This window comes from Salvelinus alpinus, chromosome 13, assembly GCF_045679555.1.
Source record: "Salvelinus alpinus chromosome 13, SLU_Salpinus.1, whole genome shotgun sequence".
NCBI classification, from domain to species: Eukaryota; Metazoa; Chordata; class Actinopteri; order Salmoniformes; family Salmonidae; genus Salvelinus; species Salvelinus alpinus.
This window is the reverse complement of record NC_092098.1, coordinates 44,522,258-44,544,628: the sequence shown is the minus strand read 5'-3', so window position 1 is coordinate 44,544,628 and position 22,371 is coordinate 44,522,258. Positions and strand designations below refer to the sequence as shown.

Sequence of the window (22,371 nt, the reverse complement as noted above, 5' to 3'; positions counted from 1 at the left end):
CTCAAACAACTTTTTTGCCTGCTTTGAGGACAATACAGTGCCACTGACACGGCCCCCTACCAAAACCTGCGGGCTCTCCTTCACTGCAGCCGAGGTGAGTAAAACATTTAAACGTGTTAACCCTCGCAAGGCTGCAGGCCCAGACGGCATTCCCAGCCGCGTCCTCAGAGCATGCGCAGACCAGCTGGCTGGTGTGTTTACGGACATATTCAATCAATCCTTATCCCAGTCTGCTGTTCCCACATGCTTCAAGAGGGCCACCATTGTTCCTGTTCCCAAGAAAGCTAAGGTAACTGAGCTAAACGACTACCGCCCCGTAGCACTCACTTCCGTCATCATGAAGTGCTTTGAGAGACTAGTCAAGGACCATATCACCTCCACCCTACCGGACACCCTAGACCCACTCCAATTTGCTTACCGACCCAATAGGTCCACAGACGACGCAATCGCAACCACACTGCACACTGCCCTAACCCATCTGGACAAGAGGAATACCTATGTGAGAATGCTGTTCATCGATTACAGCTCAGCATTTAACACCATAGTACCCTCCAAACTCGTCATCAAGCTCGAGACCCTGGGTCTCGACCCCGCCCTGTGCAACTGGGTCCTGGACTTCCTGACGGGCCGCCCCCAGGTGGTGAGGGTAGGTAACAACATCTCCACCCCGCTGATCCTCAACACTGGGGCCCCACAAGGGTGCGTTCTGAGCCCTCTCCTGTACTCCCTGTTCACCCACGACTGCGTGGCCATGCACGCCTCCAACTCAATCATCAAGTTTGCGGATGACACTACAGTGGTAGGCTTGATTACCAACAACGACGAGACGGCCTACAGGGAGGAGGTGAGGGCCCTCGGAGTGTGGTGTCAGGAAAATAACCTCACACTCAACGTCAACAAAACAAAGGAGATGATTGTGGACTTCAGGAAACAGCAGAGGGAGCACCCCCCTATCCACATCGACGGGTCAGTAGTGGAGAAGGTGGAAAGTTTTAAGTTCCTCGGTGTACACATCACGGACAAACTGAATTGGTCCACCCACACAGACAGCGTTGTGAAGAAGGCGCAGCAGCGCCTCTTCAACCTCAGGAGGCTGAAGAAATTCGGCTTGTCACCAAAAGCACTCACAAACTTCTACAGATGCACAATCGAGAGCATCCTGTCGGGCTGTATCACCGCCTGGTACGGCAACTGCTCCGCCCACAACCGTAAGGCTCTCCAGAGGGTAGTGAGGTCTGCAGAACGCATCACCGGGGGCAAACTACCTGCCCTCCAGGACACCTACACCACCCGATGTCACAGGAAGGCCATAAAGATCATCAAGGACAACAACCACCCAAGCCACTGCCTGTTCACCCCGCTATCATCCAGAAGGCGAGGTCAGTACAGGTGCATCAAAGCAGGGACCGAGAGACTGAAAAACAGCTTCTATCTCAAGGCCATCAGACTGTTAAACAGCCACCACTAACATTTAGCGGCCGCTGCCAACATACTGACTCAACTCCAGCCACTTTAAAAATGGGAATTGATGGAAATTATGTAAAAATGTACCACTAGCCACTTTAAACAATGCCACTTAATATAATGTTTACATACCCTACATTACCCATCTCATATGTATATACTGTACTCTATATCATCTACTGCATCTTGCCATCTTTATGTAATACATGTACCACTAGCCACTTTAAACTATGCCACTTTATGTTTACATACCCTACAGTACTCATCTCATATGTATATACCGTACTCTATACCATCTACTGCATCTTGCCATGCCGTTCTGTACCACCACTCATTCATATATCTTTATGTACATATTCTTTATCCCTTTACACTTGTGTGTGTGTATAAGGTAGTAGTTGTGGAATTGTTAGGTTAGATTACTTGTTGGTTATTACTGCATTGTCGGAACTAGAAGCACAAGCATTTCGCTACACTCGCATTAACATCTGCTAACCATGTGTATGTGACTAATAAAATTTGATTTGCTTCATAAACAACAGGTGTAGACTAACAGTGAAATGCTTACTTACTGGCCCTTCCCAACAAAGCAAAGAGAAGGAAAAACAGAAATCAAAATAATAACACATCAATTGCTTGGCTTTATCCACAGGGTAACAGTACCAAGTCGATGTGCAGGGGTATGAGGTAATTGAGGTAGATATGTATATATATATATATATATATAGGTAGGGATAACTAGGCAACAGGATAGATAATAAACGGTATGATAAACAGCAGCGTATGTGATGATTCAAAAGGGTCAATGCAGATAGTCCGGTTAACTATTTAACTAGCTATTTAGCAGTCTTATGGCTTGGGGGTAGAAGTTCAGAACCACGTTGACGTTCTTTCTGTATTTTACATTTACATTTAAGTCATTTAGCAGACGCTCTTATCCAGAGCGACTTACAAATTGTATTCTAAACTCCCACTAGTTCCATTCCCACAGAGTAGATGTCAACATCCAGGCCTGCTGTTTTAAGTAATGTTTGTCTCCCCTTCTTGAATGAAATGAAATTGAAGTGAACAGCTCAACATTTTTTCAGGTGGTTCCCATTTGAACTCCTACGTCTTTCCCTCCCCCCTCCTCCATCCTCCACCCCCTCGTCTTTCAGAACAGGGCCAGAAAGACATTCTGTTAGCTGTCTTGTAGTCACAGACTGACTTCTTCAGCTCTTTACAAACTGTGGTATGGCCTGATTTGCACAGCAGATTTCTGTCTGCACTCACAACCACATGGTCAGGGCAAGCAGTCTCAGCCCAACGGGCCAATCTGGTCGACTCAGTCCAAACCAACAAGACACGGAAGTGGTTTTCCTGTCAGGGCTTGGTTTGTACTTCAAGGCCTCTCGTTTTGTTTTCACTTCTTTGGCCTCTTAGGATCAGCAAAGTGGTTTCTGTTTGCATCTGCAAAATGTCCGCTCAGTGTTTTCCTGCCTCACCGTGGTTATGATTCTGGATATGAGTCGCCAGTCGACTTCTTCAACGTTGTGAATGAGAACAGTTGATCAACTGTTGACAGAGGACTTCATGATGAATGTTTTTATATCCAGGCTGTCTGGTTGGCTGACAACCTCAGTGACTTTCACAGCAGGAGCTTCTGTATGTCAGCCTCCACACACAGCTTCATTTATTCATATCAGGAGCAAACCTGCTCTTTTGACTTCAAACATGCCAGCTACACACATGGTTCCATGGAACTGAATAATTCAATGGAACTAAATAAATTGGATCCTTCTATTGTCCCTGTTAAGCAGCCCATATTTATGTCCACTTGTGTAGCAATATCATATTTTACAACCGTTAGGATTGTACAGAGAAATACAAACATTGTATTTTTAAATTTATTTTACCTTTATTTAACTAGGCAAGTCAGTTAAGAACAAATTCTTATTTTCAATGACAACCCACTGTTCCTAGGCTAACTGCCATGTTCAGTGGCAGAACGACAGATTTTTTACCTTGTCACCTTGGGGATTCGATCTTGCATCCTTTTGGTTACTAGTCCAACGCTCCAACCACTATTGTTGTACTTGAGTGCGGTGTGCCGGTAAACATACCAGGCCTTTCTACAGCAGCGTATGAAGTGACTGTATTCAAGAGTCAGCATCTGGGACCTCTGTAATTACTAAACACACCTGCCAGCTATCTAGCCTTTCCTTGGAAATATCTCTTCCCAGCACTCTGCCTCAAACTCAATTCATGAGCCAACTCTGTAAACATTAGTGGTGGAGAATGATTGCAGATGTTTAATGATAGAAACACACACTCTTTTTTTTCCTTGTTTGTGAGATCAAGTTGAATGACTTTAAACTGGGCCATACTTGGTTAGGGAAATATCTTATTGGATGGATCTAGTCTCCCAAGAGGACAGATTTGTTGAATATTTAATATATATATTTTTTTTATCTCAGCTCTTAATGATTGCAACCAGAACAAATGAGACATCAACTAAATAACGATTTTAAACTATTTATATAATCATCTGCCCATTCAATAGGGACACTACTGTTTCACATGAAAATTTCCTGTGGCTTTCCTGACCTGGGGTGTCTTGTGTTGAGTAGAGAGCCTGAGAGAAGAGGCTCCTCCCTGTTCCCGCTCTCTCTTTCCAGACTTACAGTCTCTCTCTGGGCAACAAAAGCTGTTTGATACCCAGCTGGCCACTCTGGTCACAGAGTTGCAATGAAGTCTGCCTGGCCCAGGTTTGAATCTGTACTGTAACAGCAGCAGACATTTTATTTTTCCCTAAACAGGCCTTTCGTCGACTGAGCATGTGGCACATCCAAAATGGGTGGGAAGTGTTGAGTCAGTTGAGCTTGGAAATGGATCCCCTGTGTAATAGTTATTTCACTTTGTATGTCTTAGATGTGACCGTGTTAGCAGTCTTAACAAATATCATAAGCCCCTTGATGAGGAGATACAGTCATTTCTAAGATCTCTCTTTTTGACCTGATATTTTACTGGCCTGACTTAATACCTCAGTCCCATGGCTCTGTAATGTAAAGCTCTCAGTAAATTTACAAGCGGGTCCTCCATGGTTAAAAGGAGAGAGAGGTACCAGTCTGCTCCCAACTTCCTGAATACCAGAAAACTTAATAGGTTTTCTGAGACCTATTTGTATCCATTTCTTGTTATTGTTACAGTGACCCAAATCCAGACTCCCGGGGTTGGCCATTTTTGTGGCCGTGCGATAAGAACGCAATATAGATGCCATCCACTATATGATAAAGAAGGCCAACAATTCACAGTGCACTTAATGACTTTCATTGTGCTGTCAGAGTTGGGTTATTGATGAGGCCACTGTATTGGCCTAAGATAGTAGCTGTGCAATATAATGGACTGGACTGGAGTCTCTACACAAGCCCACTCTATGAAGAAAAGTCATTGTCCTTCACAACTGTAACATACATACTGTATGTAAGCCTACTGTTACCATTCCAAATGTACCATGAGATCATTTGTTGGGAGTAAAGTGAATCAGTTTTTAGTCTAGACTAGTGTGTTTCTTTAGGAGCACAGTATCAGTTGGACCTTGAAAGGTTTTTAATAACATTCCTGAATGGTTAAATGTCCATGTAGCCTACATGTTATACTGCATGGGAAGGTATCCAGTGTAGGCTTTTTAGAAAAAGTCAGTGCAGTATATTCATAAAAAAACGAGTAGTGCAGTTATGGAGTATTTATCACGTTGTATGCCTACTTGTATACTTGCCACAACTACTGTGAATCGACACCATTGAAAAGGAAAACAAGTAATGAATACTCATACAGTTTGAGCCTTTATTAAAGATAGTGTGAGGTCATGTTTGAGGACTGGGAGAAGAGGGGAGGCTAGAGGGCTGGGTATCTTTGGAAGACCAGTCTTTAGGATCTACAGTTTTTCTTCTTCCTTGCAGGGAAGATCCTGTTCAGGAGAAGCCATATCAGGGATGTGGCCATGAAGCGCCTGAGGCCTATCAACGAGTACTGCGGGGTGAGTACTGGCTCAGCTGGTGGGGAAATTCAGGGGTATTAAAGCTTTCACACTCACCCGTCATGGAAGAAACAACAATAGGGCCCAGGCCTGAATCGCTAACAGCAAGCTAAAACTTAGGAACAGAAAGAAACCTGGAGGGGAACCAAATCCTTGAGTATTAGGAACATATCTCTGTGGTAGATAGAGGTCCAGATTAGAGCTAGGAATGCATCCTTGAGCCTGCTTCCCAGAGCCTTCCCTCACGTGGTTCACTTCACAGATCAAATCTGAACATTTTAGTCATTTAGCGTGCGCTCTTATCCAGAGCGACTTACAGGAGCAATTAGGGTTAAGTGCCTTGCTCAAGGGCACATCAACATATTTTTCACTTTGCCGGCTCAGGGATTTGAACCAGCAACACTCTAACCAATAGGCTGCCTTTCTGCCACCCAAAACAATTGAGTGCGAAAGTATTCATCACCCTTGGCAACAAGGACTCCTGTTGTTTAGAAATCCAAGTATGTGCTCTGTGATAGACACAGCAGTGAGGGTATTCAGATAGCATGGCTGTCAGGATGAGACTGTTTTGAAATCCATGCACCCACCAGCTATGATTCCCAGAGGCCAGAGTCACATCTAGTTCCACTGACCGGTCATATCCATTCTCTGCTTTGCTTTAGTTGATGTGTTTCTCTATACAAAGACCCAATACACTTGGAATGTTGGAAACATGCATATTCTCTATGTTTATCTTTGCCCAATGGGAAATATAAGATAACAAACTCAGTCATCCTCGAAAATATATTTTCTTCAGGAATTAGACATTGAGGAAACTGAAGGCAGTCTGGAACATGGCTGACTGAGACAAAACAAAGCAGAGTCTGTGTTTTGCTCTTTGTGGGAAGGGAAAGAAGAATCCACCTCTGTGGCGGGCGATAGTGGTGCTGTGGTATCTCTGTGGAAACCTATCTGTCCACTATGCAGGGCAGAGGTTATGAGCAGTGTTGAGCTAGCCCCAGTCAGCAACATCACCAGGCCTTGTGTTTAATTTTAAAGGGCTGCACTATAAACTGCCTTTTTTGCCTGGTAACTGTTTTGCAAGGTGGTCATGCTCTTAAAAACAACATATTCCCTGGCATGTTGCAAGAGAGCCTTTGTTTATGAAGCCAGGTCACTGTTGAGAGAGATGGGGTACACATGTCTTGGGAGGGGGAGCCCTAGGGGTCAGGATACCTCAGTGGGTCGTATTGGGATGTACAGGACGGCAGGCAGGCTCAGGGTTAGGGTAGGCAGAGGTCAATAATCCAGAGGTGGGGCAAAGGTACAGAACGGCAGGCTCAGAGTCAGGACAGGCAAGGGTCAAAACCAGGAGGGCAAGAAAATAGAGACTGGGTAAAAGCAGGAGCTGAGACAAAAACACTGGTTGATTTGACAAACAAGACGAACTGACACAGACAGACAGAGAACACAGGTATAAATACACAGGGGATAATGGGGAAAATGGGTGACACCTAGAGGGGGGTGGAGACAAGCACAAGGACAGGTGAAGCCGATCAGGGTGTAACAATATGAATAGTTTCAGACTTCTATGCCTGGTTATTATAGTAAACTAAATCTGAAACTAAAGTGAAAGCTAATCATGAAAAAACTATTTAGGTAATGAAAATAAAATAATTAACAAACCCGTTTGAAAATGTTTAACTATACTAAAGCTATTATCTTTGACTCCAAAACAAAATTTAATTTAAAAAAACATCATGAATTATGCAAATTCTAATGGGAGTTTTCAAGCTTTTGTGGGGTTTTCAAGCTACTGAAGCTGGTGGGTATTTTTTTTTAATGGAGGTCATTGAGAGAGTATCGAATTTGGTCAATATAAAATGTAATTGATAATTTGCTATGTGAGGCTTATTTTATTGAATTGAAGTTTTGTAATGTTTAGGCTGTTACGAATGTACTGATACAAGTAGGCACACGTGGCGTTCTGGCAACTTTGAGAAAAACATTGCGCCTGTTGTTCATAAGCGTATCTGCCCGTTCATTGGCTAGAATGTCTATCTAACCTATGACCTGACCTGACCCATCACCTTATGTATTACTGCCTCCCAATCTCAAGAAGTTACATCCCAAAAAACTCTAAAACCCAAGTGACTCTTAGTCTCTAAGCATTCTTTCTGTCGCTCACACTAAAACCAAAACTGAAACCAAATAATCAAAAAAACGAATAGAAATATTTGTATACGACTAAAACTAAATCAAATCTAGCAAATCTGGTCTGAAAATGAACTGAAACTAAACTGAATTTCAAATACAAATCCAAAAACAAATAGAAATGAAAACAAATATAAAAACACAACACTATCTATTAAATAGAACTTCTGGTCTGCAGTCACGTTTTCCGTTGTTGTGGGTTCCATAGAGAACTAAAATATATATACAGTAGCTTGCGGAAGTATTCATCCCCCTTGGCATTTTTCCTATTTTGTTGCCTTACAACCTGGAATTAAAATTGATTTTCTGGGGGTTTGTATCATTTGATTTACAAAACATGCATACCACTTTGAGGATGCAAAATATTTTTTATTGTGAAACAAACAAGAAAAAATACCAAAACTGAAAACTTGAGCATGCATAACTATTCACCCCCCCCAAAGTCAATACTTTCTAGAGTCACCTTTTGCAGCAATTACAGCTGCAAGTCTCTTGGGGTATGTCTCTATAAGCTTGGCACATCTAGCCACTGGGATTTTTGCCCATTCTTCAAGGAAGAACTGCTCCAGCTCCTTCAAGTTGGATGGGTTCCGCTGGTGTACAGCAATCTTTAAGTCATACCACAGATTCTCAATTGGATGGAGGTCTGGGCTTTGACTAGGCCATTCCAAGACATTTAAATGTTTCCCCTTAAATCACTCGAGTGTTGCTTTAGCAGTGTGCTTAGGGCCAATGTCCTGCTGGAAAGTAAACCTTTGTCCCAGTCTCAAATCTCTGGAAGACTGTAACAGGTTTCCCTCAAGAATTTCCCTGTATTTAGCGCCATCCATCATTCTTTCAATTAAGACCAGTTTCCCAGTTCCTAACGATTTAAAAACATCCCCACAGCATGATGCTGCCACCACCATGCTTCATGGTGGGGATTGTGTTCTTGGGGTGATGAGAGGTGTTGGGTTTGCGCCAGACATAGCATTTAACTTGATGGCCAAAAAGCTCAATTTTAGTCTCATCTGACCAGAGTACCTTCTTCTATATGTTTGGGGAGTCTCCCACATGCCTTTTGGTGAACATCAAATGTGTTTGCTTATTTTTTTCTTTAAGCAATGGCTTTTTTTCTGGCCACTCTTCTGTAAAGCCCAGCTCTGTGGAGTGTACAGCTAAAAGTGGTCCAATGGACAAATACTCCAATCTCCGCAGTGGAGCTTTGCAGGTCCTTCAGGGTTATCTTTGGTCTCTTTGTTGCCTCTCTGATTAATGCCCTCCTTGCCTGGTCTGTGAGTTTTGGTGGCCCGGCCCTCTCTTGGCAGGTTTGTTGTGGTCCCATATTCTTTCAATTTTTTTAATAATGGATGTAATGGTGCTCTGTGGGATGTTCAAAGTTTAGGATTATTTTATAACCCAACCCTGATCTGTACTTCTCCACGACTTTGTCTCTGACCTGTTTGGAGAGCTCCTTGGTCTTCATGGTGCCGCTTGCTTGGTGGTACCCCTTGCTTAGTGGTGTTGCTGACTCTGGGGCTTTTCAGAAGAACAGGTGTATATATACTGAGATCATGTGACAGATCATGTGACACTTAGATTGCACACATATGGACTTTATTTAACTAATTATGTGACTTCTGAAGGTAATTGGTTGCACCAGATCTTATTTAGGGGCTTCATAACAAAGGGGGTGAATACATATGCACGCACCACTTTTCCATTTTTTATTTTTTTAAACAAGTAATTTTTTTAAATTTCACTTCACCAATTTGGACTATTTTGTGTATGTCCATTACATGAAATCCAAATAAAATCTATTTATATTACAGGTTGTAATGCAACAAAATAGGAAAAACGCCAAGAGGGAGGAATACTTTTGCAAGGCACTGTAGATCTATTAACATCCTCAATACAAATGAACACATTGAAGTAAAAAAAATCAATATATCAAAATATATTTTATTGTCACCTAAAATGTACCTGAAATATGTTTTAGGTGGTGTTTTGAAATGTGTTGTTGTTTTACAAATACTTGAATTACAACTCCTCTCTTCTCTGTCTGAGAGGGCTTAAAGGGAAATGTCCAAAATGTTCAACTTCATATTTATCATCTCCAGCACTAGGAAGTAGAACATTTTAGAAATGTCCCTTTAACAAAGCAATCTGGTAATACTGTAGCTTTGGATAATTCAATGTCTAGCCCTACGACCACATATATCTTCTCCTTAGGCTCTGTTGACTGTGTTGGTGGCTTGCCCTTTATCAGCTGCCCTAACCTGTATGATATACCCTGCTACTCATACTGCTTCTTGTTAGTGAAGTGACAGGTGAATCATCCACTCCCTGGCCTTCAGCCCCCTCCCTGGTTCTTTAAACCCCTGGGTGAGGGGCTTTGAAGGGGGAGTGGGAGTCAGATCAAAGGTCTGTGGTTCTGCCTGGTCACGCTGGCTGGTTTGGAGGGATGGGGGTGGGGGGGCTGGTCAGGCTGGCTGGTTTGGAGGGATGGGGGTGGGGGGGCTGGTCAGGCTGGCTGGTTTGGAGGGGTGGGGGTGGGGGGGCTGGTCAGGCTGGCTGGTTTGGAGGGATGGGGGTGGGGGGGCTGGTCAGGCTGGCTGGTTTGGAGGGATGGGGGTGGGGGGGCTGGTCAGGCTGGCTGGTTTGGAGGGATGGGGGTGGGGGGGCTGGTCAGGCTGACAGAGTGAAACGTAGAAGGTGTTTACTTTATGGTTCCTTTCATGTTTGGCTCGGAGGGTTCACCATTTCAACCTTTCTGTCAAATTCTGAGTGAAGCATAAACCTGACTCACATGGAATTCCCCATGCTGGAGTTTCTTCTTTTAGGAAAGGAGAGGTTGATGCCTGGAGAATATATAAGTTTCAAGTATCAAGCTTCTATTTTATTAGTCGTATGTACGGGAAGGATGCACATAGTATACATCGTCCAATGAAATACTTACTTGCATGTTCCTGCTCAACAATGCAACAACAATAAGAAATAATACAAGATAAGAATATGAACATAAAGTAAATGGCTCAGTGGAGTATAATACATATTTTAGCATAAGTATAATCCTGGAAGCACAATGTATAATCCAATATTTACTCCAATGTTTTGGGGAAAATGGGATTGGGATTGGGGAGCAAGTTAGATTTTATTTAACTTTTATTTAATCTGGGGAGCCTGTTGAAACCAGGGTCTAATTTTCAATGATATGTAGTCCATCTGAAACCAGTGTTTCAATTGTGCAGTATTTAGCTATCATAATTAGTTTGGTAGCAGCAGTTGTGTGTGTGTGTGTGTGCGCATCTGTGAGTGAGTGCATGTGTGCTAAGGTGCAGAGAATCACAGCAGGTAGTCAGTCCAGTTCAAGTGTTCAGCAGTCTGATGGCTTGTAGATAGAAATTGTCTCTGAGTCTGTTGGTATCAGACCTCATGCTCCGATACCGTCTGCCCGACGGTAAGGGAGTGAACAGCTGGCTGGGGTGTGGGGGGTCCTTGATGGTGCTGCAGGCCTTCCTCAAGCACCGGTTCCAGATGTTCTGGATGGACCATATACAGTAGGGTTGTACTCCAGTTGTACGCTATTTCTGCTACTGTACCCTATTACCACTGTTGTACCCTATTACCACTGTTGTACCCTATTACCACTGTTGTACCCTATTACCACTGTTGTACCCTATTACCACTGTTGTACCCTATTACCGCTGTTGTACCCTATTACAGCTGTTGTACCCTATTACCACTGTTGTACCCTATTACCACTGTTGTACCCTATTACCACTGTTGTACCCTATTACCACTGTTGTACCCTATTACCGCTGTTGTACCCTATTACCGCTGTTGTACCCTATTACCGCTGTTGTACCCTATTACCGCTGTTGTACCCTATTACCGCTGTTGTACCCTATTACCGCTGTTGTACCCTATTACCGCTGTTGTACCCTATTACCGCTGTTGTACCCTATTACCGCTGTTGTACACTATTACCTCTGTTGTACCCTATTACCGCTGCTGTACCCTATTACTGCAGTTGTTCCCTTAAATCTATCACATCCCACAACCAGCCCAGACTATGTTTGGAAAATTAATGAACTTTTATACTATGGGGGATAGTAGATTAACATAGGCTAGTGCTTTTGCTGTTCGTTAGGCCTACTCATATTGTTGGCTGATGAAAAGTAAATGTGGACAGTTCTTCCAATATCTTCCATATGCGTCTCGTAATTAGATACGAACGCTCGCAGTTGCGTCCCCGATGTGGCTGTCTTCACTTGTAGCTTGTGAGAAAAACCTGATCACGTGACGGAGAGCCATGTGAGTGAGAGGTGCTTCGGCATGCAGCCGGGAGAAGGAAATTATAATTATTATATTCAGCCCAAGGGTACAACGGCCACTGGCCGCAAAAGGCATGGATTTTTTTAGGGGGCATTATGGCCACACAAAAGGAAAGCTGGGAAATTCGAGGCATTATCAAGTTGCTTGTCAAATTGTGAATGAGAGACTGATGAAGTGTGTGCAGCCTGCACAAAAAACAAAGCAGAGCTCATGCCTTTCATGCGACTTTTTTCAAATCATCATAAGTCGCATCATGCAGCCTTAGACTGTATTAAAAATCTAAACGAATAGCCCAACATTTGTATCACAACTAAAGTTACATAAACAACTATAAATTAAGCACATAGGAGTACCTGTTTCTTTGTTAAACGTTCAACACAGAATAGCCGTATGTGCGCACTCCCTCAAATAGTTTGGAGAAAATATCCTTTATATTTTATTCAGCTTTGTTCAATTGTACTCTTCATGCTATAAAATAATATAAAATAATGCCATAGAATTCTAGGCAAATCTTGTCTGCTAAATTAACTCGTGTAGCCCATGGCAGATCAGGGCCTGACATACTGTAAGTGTCACGTTCTGACCATAGTTCTTTTGTATTTTCTTTGTTTTAGTGTGGTCAGGGCGTGAGTTGGGTGGGTGATCTATGTTTTGTGTTTCTATGTTGGGTTTGTCGTTTGGCCTGATATGGTTCTCAATCAGAGGCAGGTGTTTGTCATTGTCTCTGATTGGGAACCATATTTAGGTAGCCTCTTTTGGTTTGTGGGTGTTTGTCTTCCGTGTCAGTGTTTGTCGCCACACGGTACTGTTTCGTTTGTTCATCGTTTAGTGTTCTGAGTTTGAATTAAACGTCATCATGAACACTTACCACGCTGCGCTTTGGTCCGATCCTTCTACCACCGCAGACGATCGTTACAGTAAGGACAACTCAGAGTATGCTATTCTGTTCTTCTGAAATAGACTACATTTTCTTCATATCATGTTTCTTTAGACCTGTCTAAAATAAATCATGGATTTATTGTGATGGTGTAGGCTATATTACATGGATTTATTAGACTTTTTAAAATGTAGATGTTCCAAAGGTCTGCATCAGTGGCTTGTAGGCTATGCATGGAAGCCAGGTGTCACGATCGTTTTGAGAGACGGACCAAGGCGCAGCGTGAGTATAGTTCCACATATTTTTAATCTCCGTGAAACAAACAAAACAATAAAGAAACAATGAAACGTGAAGTCATGACTTGCACACAGGCAACTAAACACAAACAATATCCCACAAAACACAGGTGGGGAAAATGCTACCTAAATATGATCCCCAATCAGAGGCAACGATAAACAGCTGCCTCTAATTGGGAACCATATTAGCACCAACATAGAAATAGACATACTAGACCACCCCCTAGTCACGCCCTGACCTACTACACCATAGAGAACCAAGGGCTCTCTATGGTCAGGGCGTGACAGTACCCCCCCCCCCCCCCCCCAAAGGTGCGGACTCCGGCCGCAAAACCTGAAACCAAATGGGGAGGGTAGGGGGGATGATTAGTGTCGGTGGCGGCTCCCGTGTAGGTCGTAGCCCCCGCCCAGACCCCGGATCCGGCCATCGCACCGGGTTGAACGCCGTGCCTGGACTGGGCATCGGCACAAAGGAGGGCTCCGGCCATGGAGCTGGGTTGGACGCCGTGCCTGGACGCCGTGCCTGGACTGGGCACCGGTGTAAAGGAGGACTCCGGCCATGGAGCTGGGTTGGGCGCCGTGCCTGGACTGGGCACTGGTGCAGAAGAAGGCTCCGGCCATGGAGCAGGACTGGACGCCGTTCCTGGACTGGTCATCGGCGCAGAGGAAGGCTCCGGCCTTGGAGCTGGACTGGACGCCGTGCCTGGACAGGACTGGACGCCTTGCCTGGAAGCTCCGGACCGCTGACCGTCGCTGGAGGTTCCGGACCGCTGACCGTCGCTGGAGGTTCCGGACCGCTGACCGTCGCTGGAGGTTCCGGACCGTGGACCGTCGCAGGAGGTTCCGGACCGTGGACCGTCGCAGGAGGCTCTGGACTGTGAATGCGCACTGGAGGCCTAGTGCGTGGAGCCGGTACAGGTGGCACCGGACTGGTGACACGCACTTCTGGGCGAATGCAGGGAACCGGCACATGACGTACCGGGCTGGGGAGGTGCACTGGAGATCTGATGTGTGGAGCCGACACAGATGGCACCGGACTGATGACCCGCTCTTCAGCCCGCCTGCGCTGCAGCCTACTCCATGCTAACCCCTCTCTTCGGTATCCTTCCTCACATTGTTCCATCGACTCCCAAGCGGGCTCTGGCGCTCTCCTCGGCTCGACCGACCACCCCTTGTGCCCCCCCCAAAACAATCTTGGGGTTGTGCTTGGGCTTTCTGTGGCCGCGAACCCTGGCGTCATCGCTGTCCTCCATTATTACCTTCCGTCTGCCGCCAAGGAAGGGTTTTCGGTGTTGTACCATATTATTGGTGTTGTACCCTATTATTGGTGTTGTACCCTATTATTGGTGTTGTTCCCTATTACCGGTGGTGTACCGTATTATTGGTGTTTTCGCCATTATGGTATTGTACCCTATTATTGGTTATGTACCCTACTACTGGTGTAGTGCCCTATTATTGGTGTGGGACGCTATTATTGGTGTTGTACCCTATTACCGGTGTTGTACCCTTATTACCGGTGTTGTACCCTTATTACTGGTGTTGTACCCTATTACCGGTATTGTACCCTATTATTGGTGTTGTACCCTATTATTGGTGTTGTGACCTATTACCGGTGTTTTATCCTACTAATCTAATCTCCTACTAATCTAATATGCTACTAATCTAATCTACTGCAAATCGACTCTAATCTATTACTAATCTACTGCTAATCTCCCGCTCGTCTAATCTACTACTAATCTACTACTGATCTTCTACTAATCTAATCTACTACTAATCTACTCTACTACTAATCTACCACTAGTCTAATCTAATCTACTACTAATCTAATATACTTCTAATCTACTACTAATCTACCGCTAGTCTAATCTACTACTAATCTACTCTAATCTACTACTAATCTACTACTAATATAGTCTACTACTAATCTAATATACTACCAATCTAATCTTGTGTATACATATCTGTATATTCTCTCCCGCCTTCATTGTCCTCTGTCTGACACGCGCACACACACAATCATCTAAATGTTGTCTGCTGTAAAGTCCATTTGCTGTAATGTGCCTCCTGGCTTCCAGTCTCTGGGTAGAATACTAATGACTGGCAAGGTCACAGTCAGAGTGGAGGGGGGAGAAATCCAGGGGGAGGATGGTCATCCTAACCTCAGACACAGTGCACCAGGTTCAGTCACCAGGACCAGGGGATGAGGGATCCTCTGGAGGTCAACACTTAAAACTTTTCGTCATCTGACTCTTAGCCGACTGTATCATTTCAGCTGAATATCCGATTTTTCCTCCATAAAAATGCATTTTAATCTTTGAAATTAACCACATGGTATTCATGCATACACGCGCGCACACACACGCACACACACACACACACACACACACACACACACACACACACACACACACACACACACACACACACACACACACACACACACACACACACACACACACACACACACACACACACACACACCCTGAGGTTAATGGAGAACAGGGTTTCAGCTGAGTCTATGGCAATCCTCTCAAACTTTAAGCATGACCAGTCCATTGGCACGGCTTCCCATACAGTGAGCCTAAAAGGGCAAGTTGTTACACCGGACAAGGGCACCTTGAACTCTGGATGGCCTGTGTTTTATGCCCGTCAGGGTTGATATCATAATTCAGGCTGTGTGGGAGAGAGAGAGAGAGAGAGAGTCGCCCCTCTCTGGGAGGACAGTACTGAGGCACTTAGCCTTATTAAAAGCAGACGTATGCTGGCTCTGGGCCTGTGATAGCCTTGAGAAATGCCTCATGGCAGCGAGGAGTGCGCTGCATACTTACCTCTCTGCACAGAGTGATAGTAATGACTGTGTGGTCGGTGAGACCCACCAGCTGGTTCTGGGCATTGGATCAGTTGGATCACTGAGGCAATTCTCTTTGTTTGACCACCTCAGTGCTGAGGCCTTTGAGGCTGGGCTGATAAAGAGAAAGAGAGATCTCAGTCCAGTTAGCCTTTCATCTCTTGAGAGCCACAGCCCTGCCGGCCCCCACAGGGAAAAAGGATCAAAGATGTTAGATTAGAAACAGGAAATAGAATAGAATTAGGCAGAGTGCTGACTAGGCTCCATCTAGGTAGATGGGTTATTTATGTCAGTGTGGGCTAGCTGGATGATGGCTTGTGTGTATTGCAGCCCAAATCCCTGGGTAGAGGCCTACTGTATGTACTCAAGGGGATATGGTATGTGAATGTAGCACCTCTCATGTAGCATCTGTCATTCATACTGCTGCATCATTATACTGGTATGTCAAATATGAAGTCCCCCTGGCAAACAGGCTAGATACAGATACTTCCTACTTAACACCACCACTCCCAAACAGACTGGATACTTCCTGCTAAACACTACTACTCCCAAACAGGCTAGATACATAGAGTTCCTGCTAAACACTACTACATCCAAACAGGTTAGATACTTCCTACTGAACACTACTACTCCCAAACAGGCTAGATACTTCCTGCTAAACACCACTAATCCCAAACAGGCTAGGTACTTCCTGCTAAACACCACTAATCCCAAACAGGCTAGGTACTTCCTGCTAAACACCACTAATCCCAAACAGGCTAGGTACTTCCTACTAAACACTACTACTTCCAGACAGCATCGATACTTCCTTCTGAGCACTACTACTCCCAAACAGTCTAGATACAGATACTTCCTGCTAAACACCACCAATCCCAAACAGGCTAGGTACTTCCTGCTAAACACTACTTCTCCCATTCCCCTAATATTAATACAATTAATATTACAAACAGCATTTGGTTCTGATTGATGAACTTTCTAAACTTCCTGTGTTTCTGTCTCTATGTGCAGGCTCTGATTCAGCTGCCTGTGTACATCTCCCAGTGTGAGGAGGTCCGTGTGTTCTTCGAAACCCGACCTGAAGACCTCAACCCACCCAAAGAGTAAGCCACGAAACACACGTTCTAGTTTAAGAAGCACGCTCTGTCGCTCAGTCGAATGCACAGCAGAAATGTGTCTGAGTGATATACACATCCCAAAGTTCACACCAGTGCTGGGCCAACAACAAACACTCTGACTAAAAAAAGACATGCATAGCATAATGCTGTGTGCAGGTTTCTTTCATGGAGTAGCTTTTTGACCACCTGACCACGATGTCACGTTGAATCAAGCCAATCCATCAGTAATAGGTTCTATCAAATAAAATAAAATTGTATTAGTCACATGCGCCAAATACAACAGGTAGACCTTACAGTGAAATGCTTACTTACGAGCCCCAAACCAACAGTGCACTTTCAAAAAAATGCGGATAAGAATAAGAGATAAATGTAACAAGTAAAATATAACAATATATACAGGGGGGTGCAGGTACAGAGTCAATGTGTGGTGGAACCGGTTAGTTGAGGTAGTATGTACATGTAGGTTATTAAAGTGACTATGCATAGATGACAACAGAGAGTGGCAGTGGTATGGAGAGGCTACCCAGACTATGCAAATAGTCTGAGTCGCCATTTGACTAGATGTTCAGGAGTCTTATGGCTTGTGGGTAGAAGCTGTTTAGAAGCCTCTTGGACCTAAACTTGGCGCTCCGGTACTGCTTGCCGTGCGGTAGCAGAGAGAACAGTCTATGACTAGGGTTGCTGGAGTCTTCTGACACCGCCTGGTATAGAGGTCCTGGATGGCAGGAAGCTTGGCCCCAGTGATGTACTGGGCCGTTCGCACTACCCTCTGTAGTGCCTTGCGGTCGGAGGCCGAGCAGTTGCCATACCAGGCAGTATAAAACAGGGTAATGACTATGATGTCATGCTCCCTCTGGTATTGCTGTAGTGGATGGGAGAGCAGTTGTTGGTTTTCCCTGAGTGGGAGCTACATAACGTGTATCTTAGAGGAGCGGAACATCTGAGGGTGCATGAGCTCCGTGGCGTCTAAAGGCAGACCCCTCTCTTGTAAATCTCACACATTAGTGTCATAACCAGCCTGTCAGTTACAATGTGCCAACACTAGATCATAAAGTCACCACACCATTTCCCCCATCACATATGTGTTGTTTTTGAGCTACCAGATGCCTGGAGTGCAGGAGGGGTTACTAGTGGTTACGGCTTTTCAGAGAGACCATGATATTAAGTTCAGACCCTCAACCTTTTTATAGAAATAAAATAAAGAAAAACAGCTGTCAACCAAGGTGTGTGACTGGTCACCTTGTCTTGATCAGTCTGTCATCATGTGACATAAGTGATGGAGTTCTATGTCAGGCACTTGGGTTTGGTTGGAAAGGTAATTTTTCTTTTTTCTTAAAACCATATTTTACCAGGTTTTTTAAGCTATTGCTTTCCCAGGGACGGCTGGTGTGCAAGACTAGGTTTTCTTCCCAGAAATATGTAAATGTGTCAAACCAGATGCTTCTCAGATGCTCTCTGCTTCTCCCTCACTTTTTGACAGGTCCTAATTTGTTTTTATATCAGTTTTTCTTCTATAACAGACAGCTTCTTATCTATGTCTGACTGGCAGTGTATAAGCCGAGAAGCGTTTAAATGCTCAAATGCATTTCCCACAAAGCTAGGCCCATGTGTTAAATTTATGTATGCCGAGAGGTGTTCAACTCTCACATCCCAAAAACTACTTCAGGGTTTATGGGAGTAATGTTTCAATCTCATCTACGCTGTCGAATCTTAACCAGACACATTTCTGCAAAGATATGCACATTTGTTTTTTTGCTGTGGTCCGTTTTACACTCAAATCCATAGATTGTGAATGAACATCAACTATATACAGTACCAGTCAAAAGTTTGGACACACCTACTCATTTCAGGGTTTTTCTTTATTTTTACTATTTTCTACATTGTAGAATAATAGTGAAGACATCAAAACTATGAAATAACACATATGGAATCATGTAGTTACCAAAAAAGTGTTAAACATATCAAAATATATTTTATATTTGAGATTCTTCAAAGTAGCCATTTATAGAGAGGCAGATGAATATAGAAAAGACCTTGGTTTATCTTTATTCAAATTGGATTATAGCTCTTTCCTAATGCAGACATTGTTTTCAGCTGACATTGCACCAGCAGCCCCTCTCTCTTTGGGTCTCTATGGAGGGATGAAATACAGCCCTCTATAAATCTACCGGAGTAGGGAGGGATGTCACTGTCTGTCCATCAGAAAGATTGAAGTAGCAGGCATGGGAGAGTAGAGAGTAGAGTGGAGAGATGGACATCCAGCCAACTTGACACAACTGTGGGAAGCATCCCCTGTGGAACACTTTCGACACCTTGCAGAGTCCATGCCCGATGAATTGAGGTTGTTCTGAGGGAAGGGGGGGGCAGTCAATATTTATTAGGAAGGTGTTCCTAATATTTTGTACAGTCAGTATAGAAGAGAGAAATGGCTGGCACCCCATACAGCTAGCTCATTATTGGACCTTTGTGGTCTGGCACCTGGTAGTGGAATGGGCTTGCTTTGGGTTTAGGGAGCAGCTGTGTTTTAGTTTTACAGGCCTAAAGCTCCATATTGGACCCAGTCCTATTCAATGTCTCCATGACCATGATTGGCTCATCCATGGTCCAATGAAAACTAATTTGGCATGAGGGGAGGGCTGATTTGGTCTGATGGAAAACTCTTGTTAATGTACAGTATACTGGACACTACCTAGTTGAGTCATCAGTGTGGTCCTGTCTATCCCAGTATGGCACGGTCTTCTTTACCCTGTTCTGACTCCCAAACACGAAGCAAATTCTTTGGTCCTTTAAAAACCTGCTGTATGTAAAATATTGTGTACTATAACTTGGAAAATAAATACATGTGACTGGATGACATGATGTTTGTTTCCAACATTAGGGCTGTTTTCCTAAAGAAGTTAGCACATTTAAATGTCTTACTCACGTCGGCCACGGAGAAGGAGGGCCCACAGTCCTTGGTAGCGGGCCGCGTCGGTGGCACTGTGTTATCCTCAAAGCAGGCAAAGAAGGTGTTTAGTTTGTCTCCATATTCTAGTCTGCTGTCCCCACATGCTTCAAGATTGTCACCATTGTTCCTGTACCTAAGTATGCAAAGGTAACTGAACTAAATGACTATCGCCCCGTAGCACTCACTTCTGTCATTATGAAGTGCTTTGAGAGACTAGTCAAGGATCATATCACCTCCACCTTACCTGTCACCCTAGACCCACTTCAATTTGCTTACCGCCGCAATAGGTCCACAGACGATGCAATCGCCATCACACTGCACGTTGCCCTATCCCATCTTGACAAGAGGAATACCCATGTAAGAATGCTATTCATTGACTATAGCTCAGCATTCAACACCATAGTACCCTCCAAGCTCATTATTAAGCTTGAGGCCCTGGGTCTGAACCCCACCCTGTGCAATTAGGTCGTGGACTTCCTGACGGGCTGCCCCCAGGTGGTGAAGGTAGGAAACAACATCTCCACTTTGCTGATCCTCAACACTAGGTCCCCACAAGGGTGCGTGCTCAGCCCCCTCCTGTACTCCCTTTTCACCCATGACTGTGTGGCCAAGCACGCCTCCAACTCAATCATTAAGTTTGCAGACGACACACCAGTAGTAGGCTTGATTAACAACAACAACGAGACAGCCTACAGGGAGGAGGTGGGGGCTCTGGGAGTGTGGTGCCAGGAAAATAACCTCTAACTCAACGTCAACAAAACAAAGGAGATGATTGTGGACTTCAGGAAACAGTAGAGTGAGCACCCCCCTCTCCACATCAACGGGACAGCAGTGGAGAAGGTTGAAAGTTTTAAGTTCCTCGGCGTACACATCACTGACAAACTGAAATGGTCCACCCACACAGACAGCGTGGTGAAGAATGCGTAACAGCGCCTCTTCACCCACAGGAGGCTAAAGAAATGTGGCTTGTCACCTAAAACCCTCACAAACTTTTACAGATGAACAGTTGAGAGCATGCTGTCGGGCTGTATCACCGCCTGGTATGGCAACAGCACCGCCCACAACCGCAGGTCTCTCCAGAGGGTGGTGCGGTCTGCACAACGCATCACTGGGGGCAAACTACCTGCCCTCCAGGACACCACAGCACCCGATGTCACAGGAAGGCCAAAAAGATCATCAAACACAACAGCCACTCGATCCACTGCCTGTTCACCCTGCTATCATCCAGAAGGCGAGGTCAGTACAGGTGCATCAAAGCTGGGACCGAGAGACTGAAAAACAGCTTCTATCTCTTAAATAGCCATCACTAGCACAGAGCTGCCTATATACACAGACTTGAAATCATTGGCCACTTTAATAAATGGAACACCAGTGACTTTAATAATGTCACTTTAATAATGTTTACATATCTTGCACTACTCATCTCATATGTATATACTGCATTGTATACTTTTCTGCTTAGTCTATGCCACTCTGACATTGCTGGTCCAAATATCTATTCTTAATTCCATTCCTTTACTTAGATTTGCGTGTATTGGGTATATGTTGTGAAATTGTTACACATTACCTGTTAGATATTGCTGCACTGTCAGAACTGGAAGCACAAGCATTTCGCTACACCCGCAATAACATCTGCTAAACACGTGTATGTGACCAATGACATTTGATTTGATTTGAAATGTACTTTGTGTTTTGTTTCCTTACCACGATACTAACGAGTATCACTACTGGTATAGTCCCGGCCATATCTCTAGCCCTCTGCTTCCCTTTGATAAGCCAGGCTAGTGGTGGAGCTAGGGTTGTCTTGGCTGGAGACCTCCTCTTTTTTTCAGCATGCTAATGGATGGGCAAACTAATGGTTGGAGATTTATTACGACTGGGCCAGTGCAATCAACAGGGTTGCCAGGCGAACAATGCATTATGTGATTGAGAGTGTGAATTTGGAGGAAAATAAGACGGACAGTTGCCAGGAATAAATGAACAAGAGACGTAGAACAGTGATGAAAGAAGAGAAATGGAGAGAGTGAGAAGAAAAGACAGCAGGTGTAGAGAGAGAGAGAGAGATTGAGAGAGCGAGAGAAAAACAAATTAGGAGAGAGAGAGCTTCTGAGCTGTTCTCACTCCTGCTTTGGGGTAGTGGAAGCAGAACTTAAGGGAGCAGTGTGTGTCAGACCCACCACATAGCCTAGTGATTAGAGCGTTGGGCCAGTAACCGAAAGGTTGCTGGATCAAATCCCTGAGCTGACAGGTAATAATCTGTCTTTCTGCCCCTGAACAAGGCAGTTAACCCAATGTT

The 22,371-nt window shown here is 44.5% G+C and overlaps 1 protein-coding gene across 6 annotated transcripts in view; it reads left to right on the top strand.

Annotated features, from left to right (window-relative positions):
* sh3pxd2b (SH3 and PX domains 2B) overlaps positions 1 to 22,371 on the top strand; it is a 60,253-nt gene that overhangs the window by 20,797 nt on the left and 17,085 nt on the right. For all 6 annotated transcript variants that reach the window (XM_071339515.1, XM_071339512.1, XM_071339514.1 and 3 more), the window contains exons 4-5: positions 5,406 to 5,482; positions 17,022 to 17,113. In XM_071339515.1, coding sequence (XP_071195616.1) covers positions 5,406 to 5,482; positions 17,022 to 17,113 — 169 coding nt within the window. The remainder of the gene's footprint in view (positions 1 to 5,405; positions 5,483 to 17,021; positions 17,114 to 22,371) is intronic.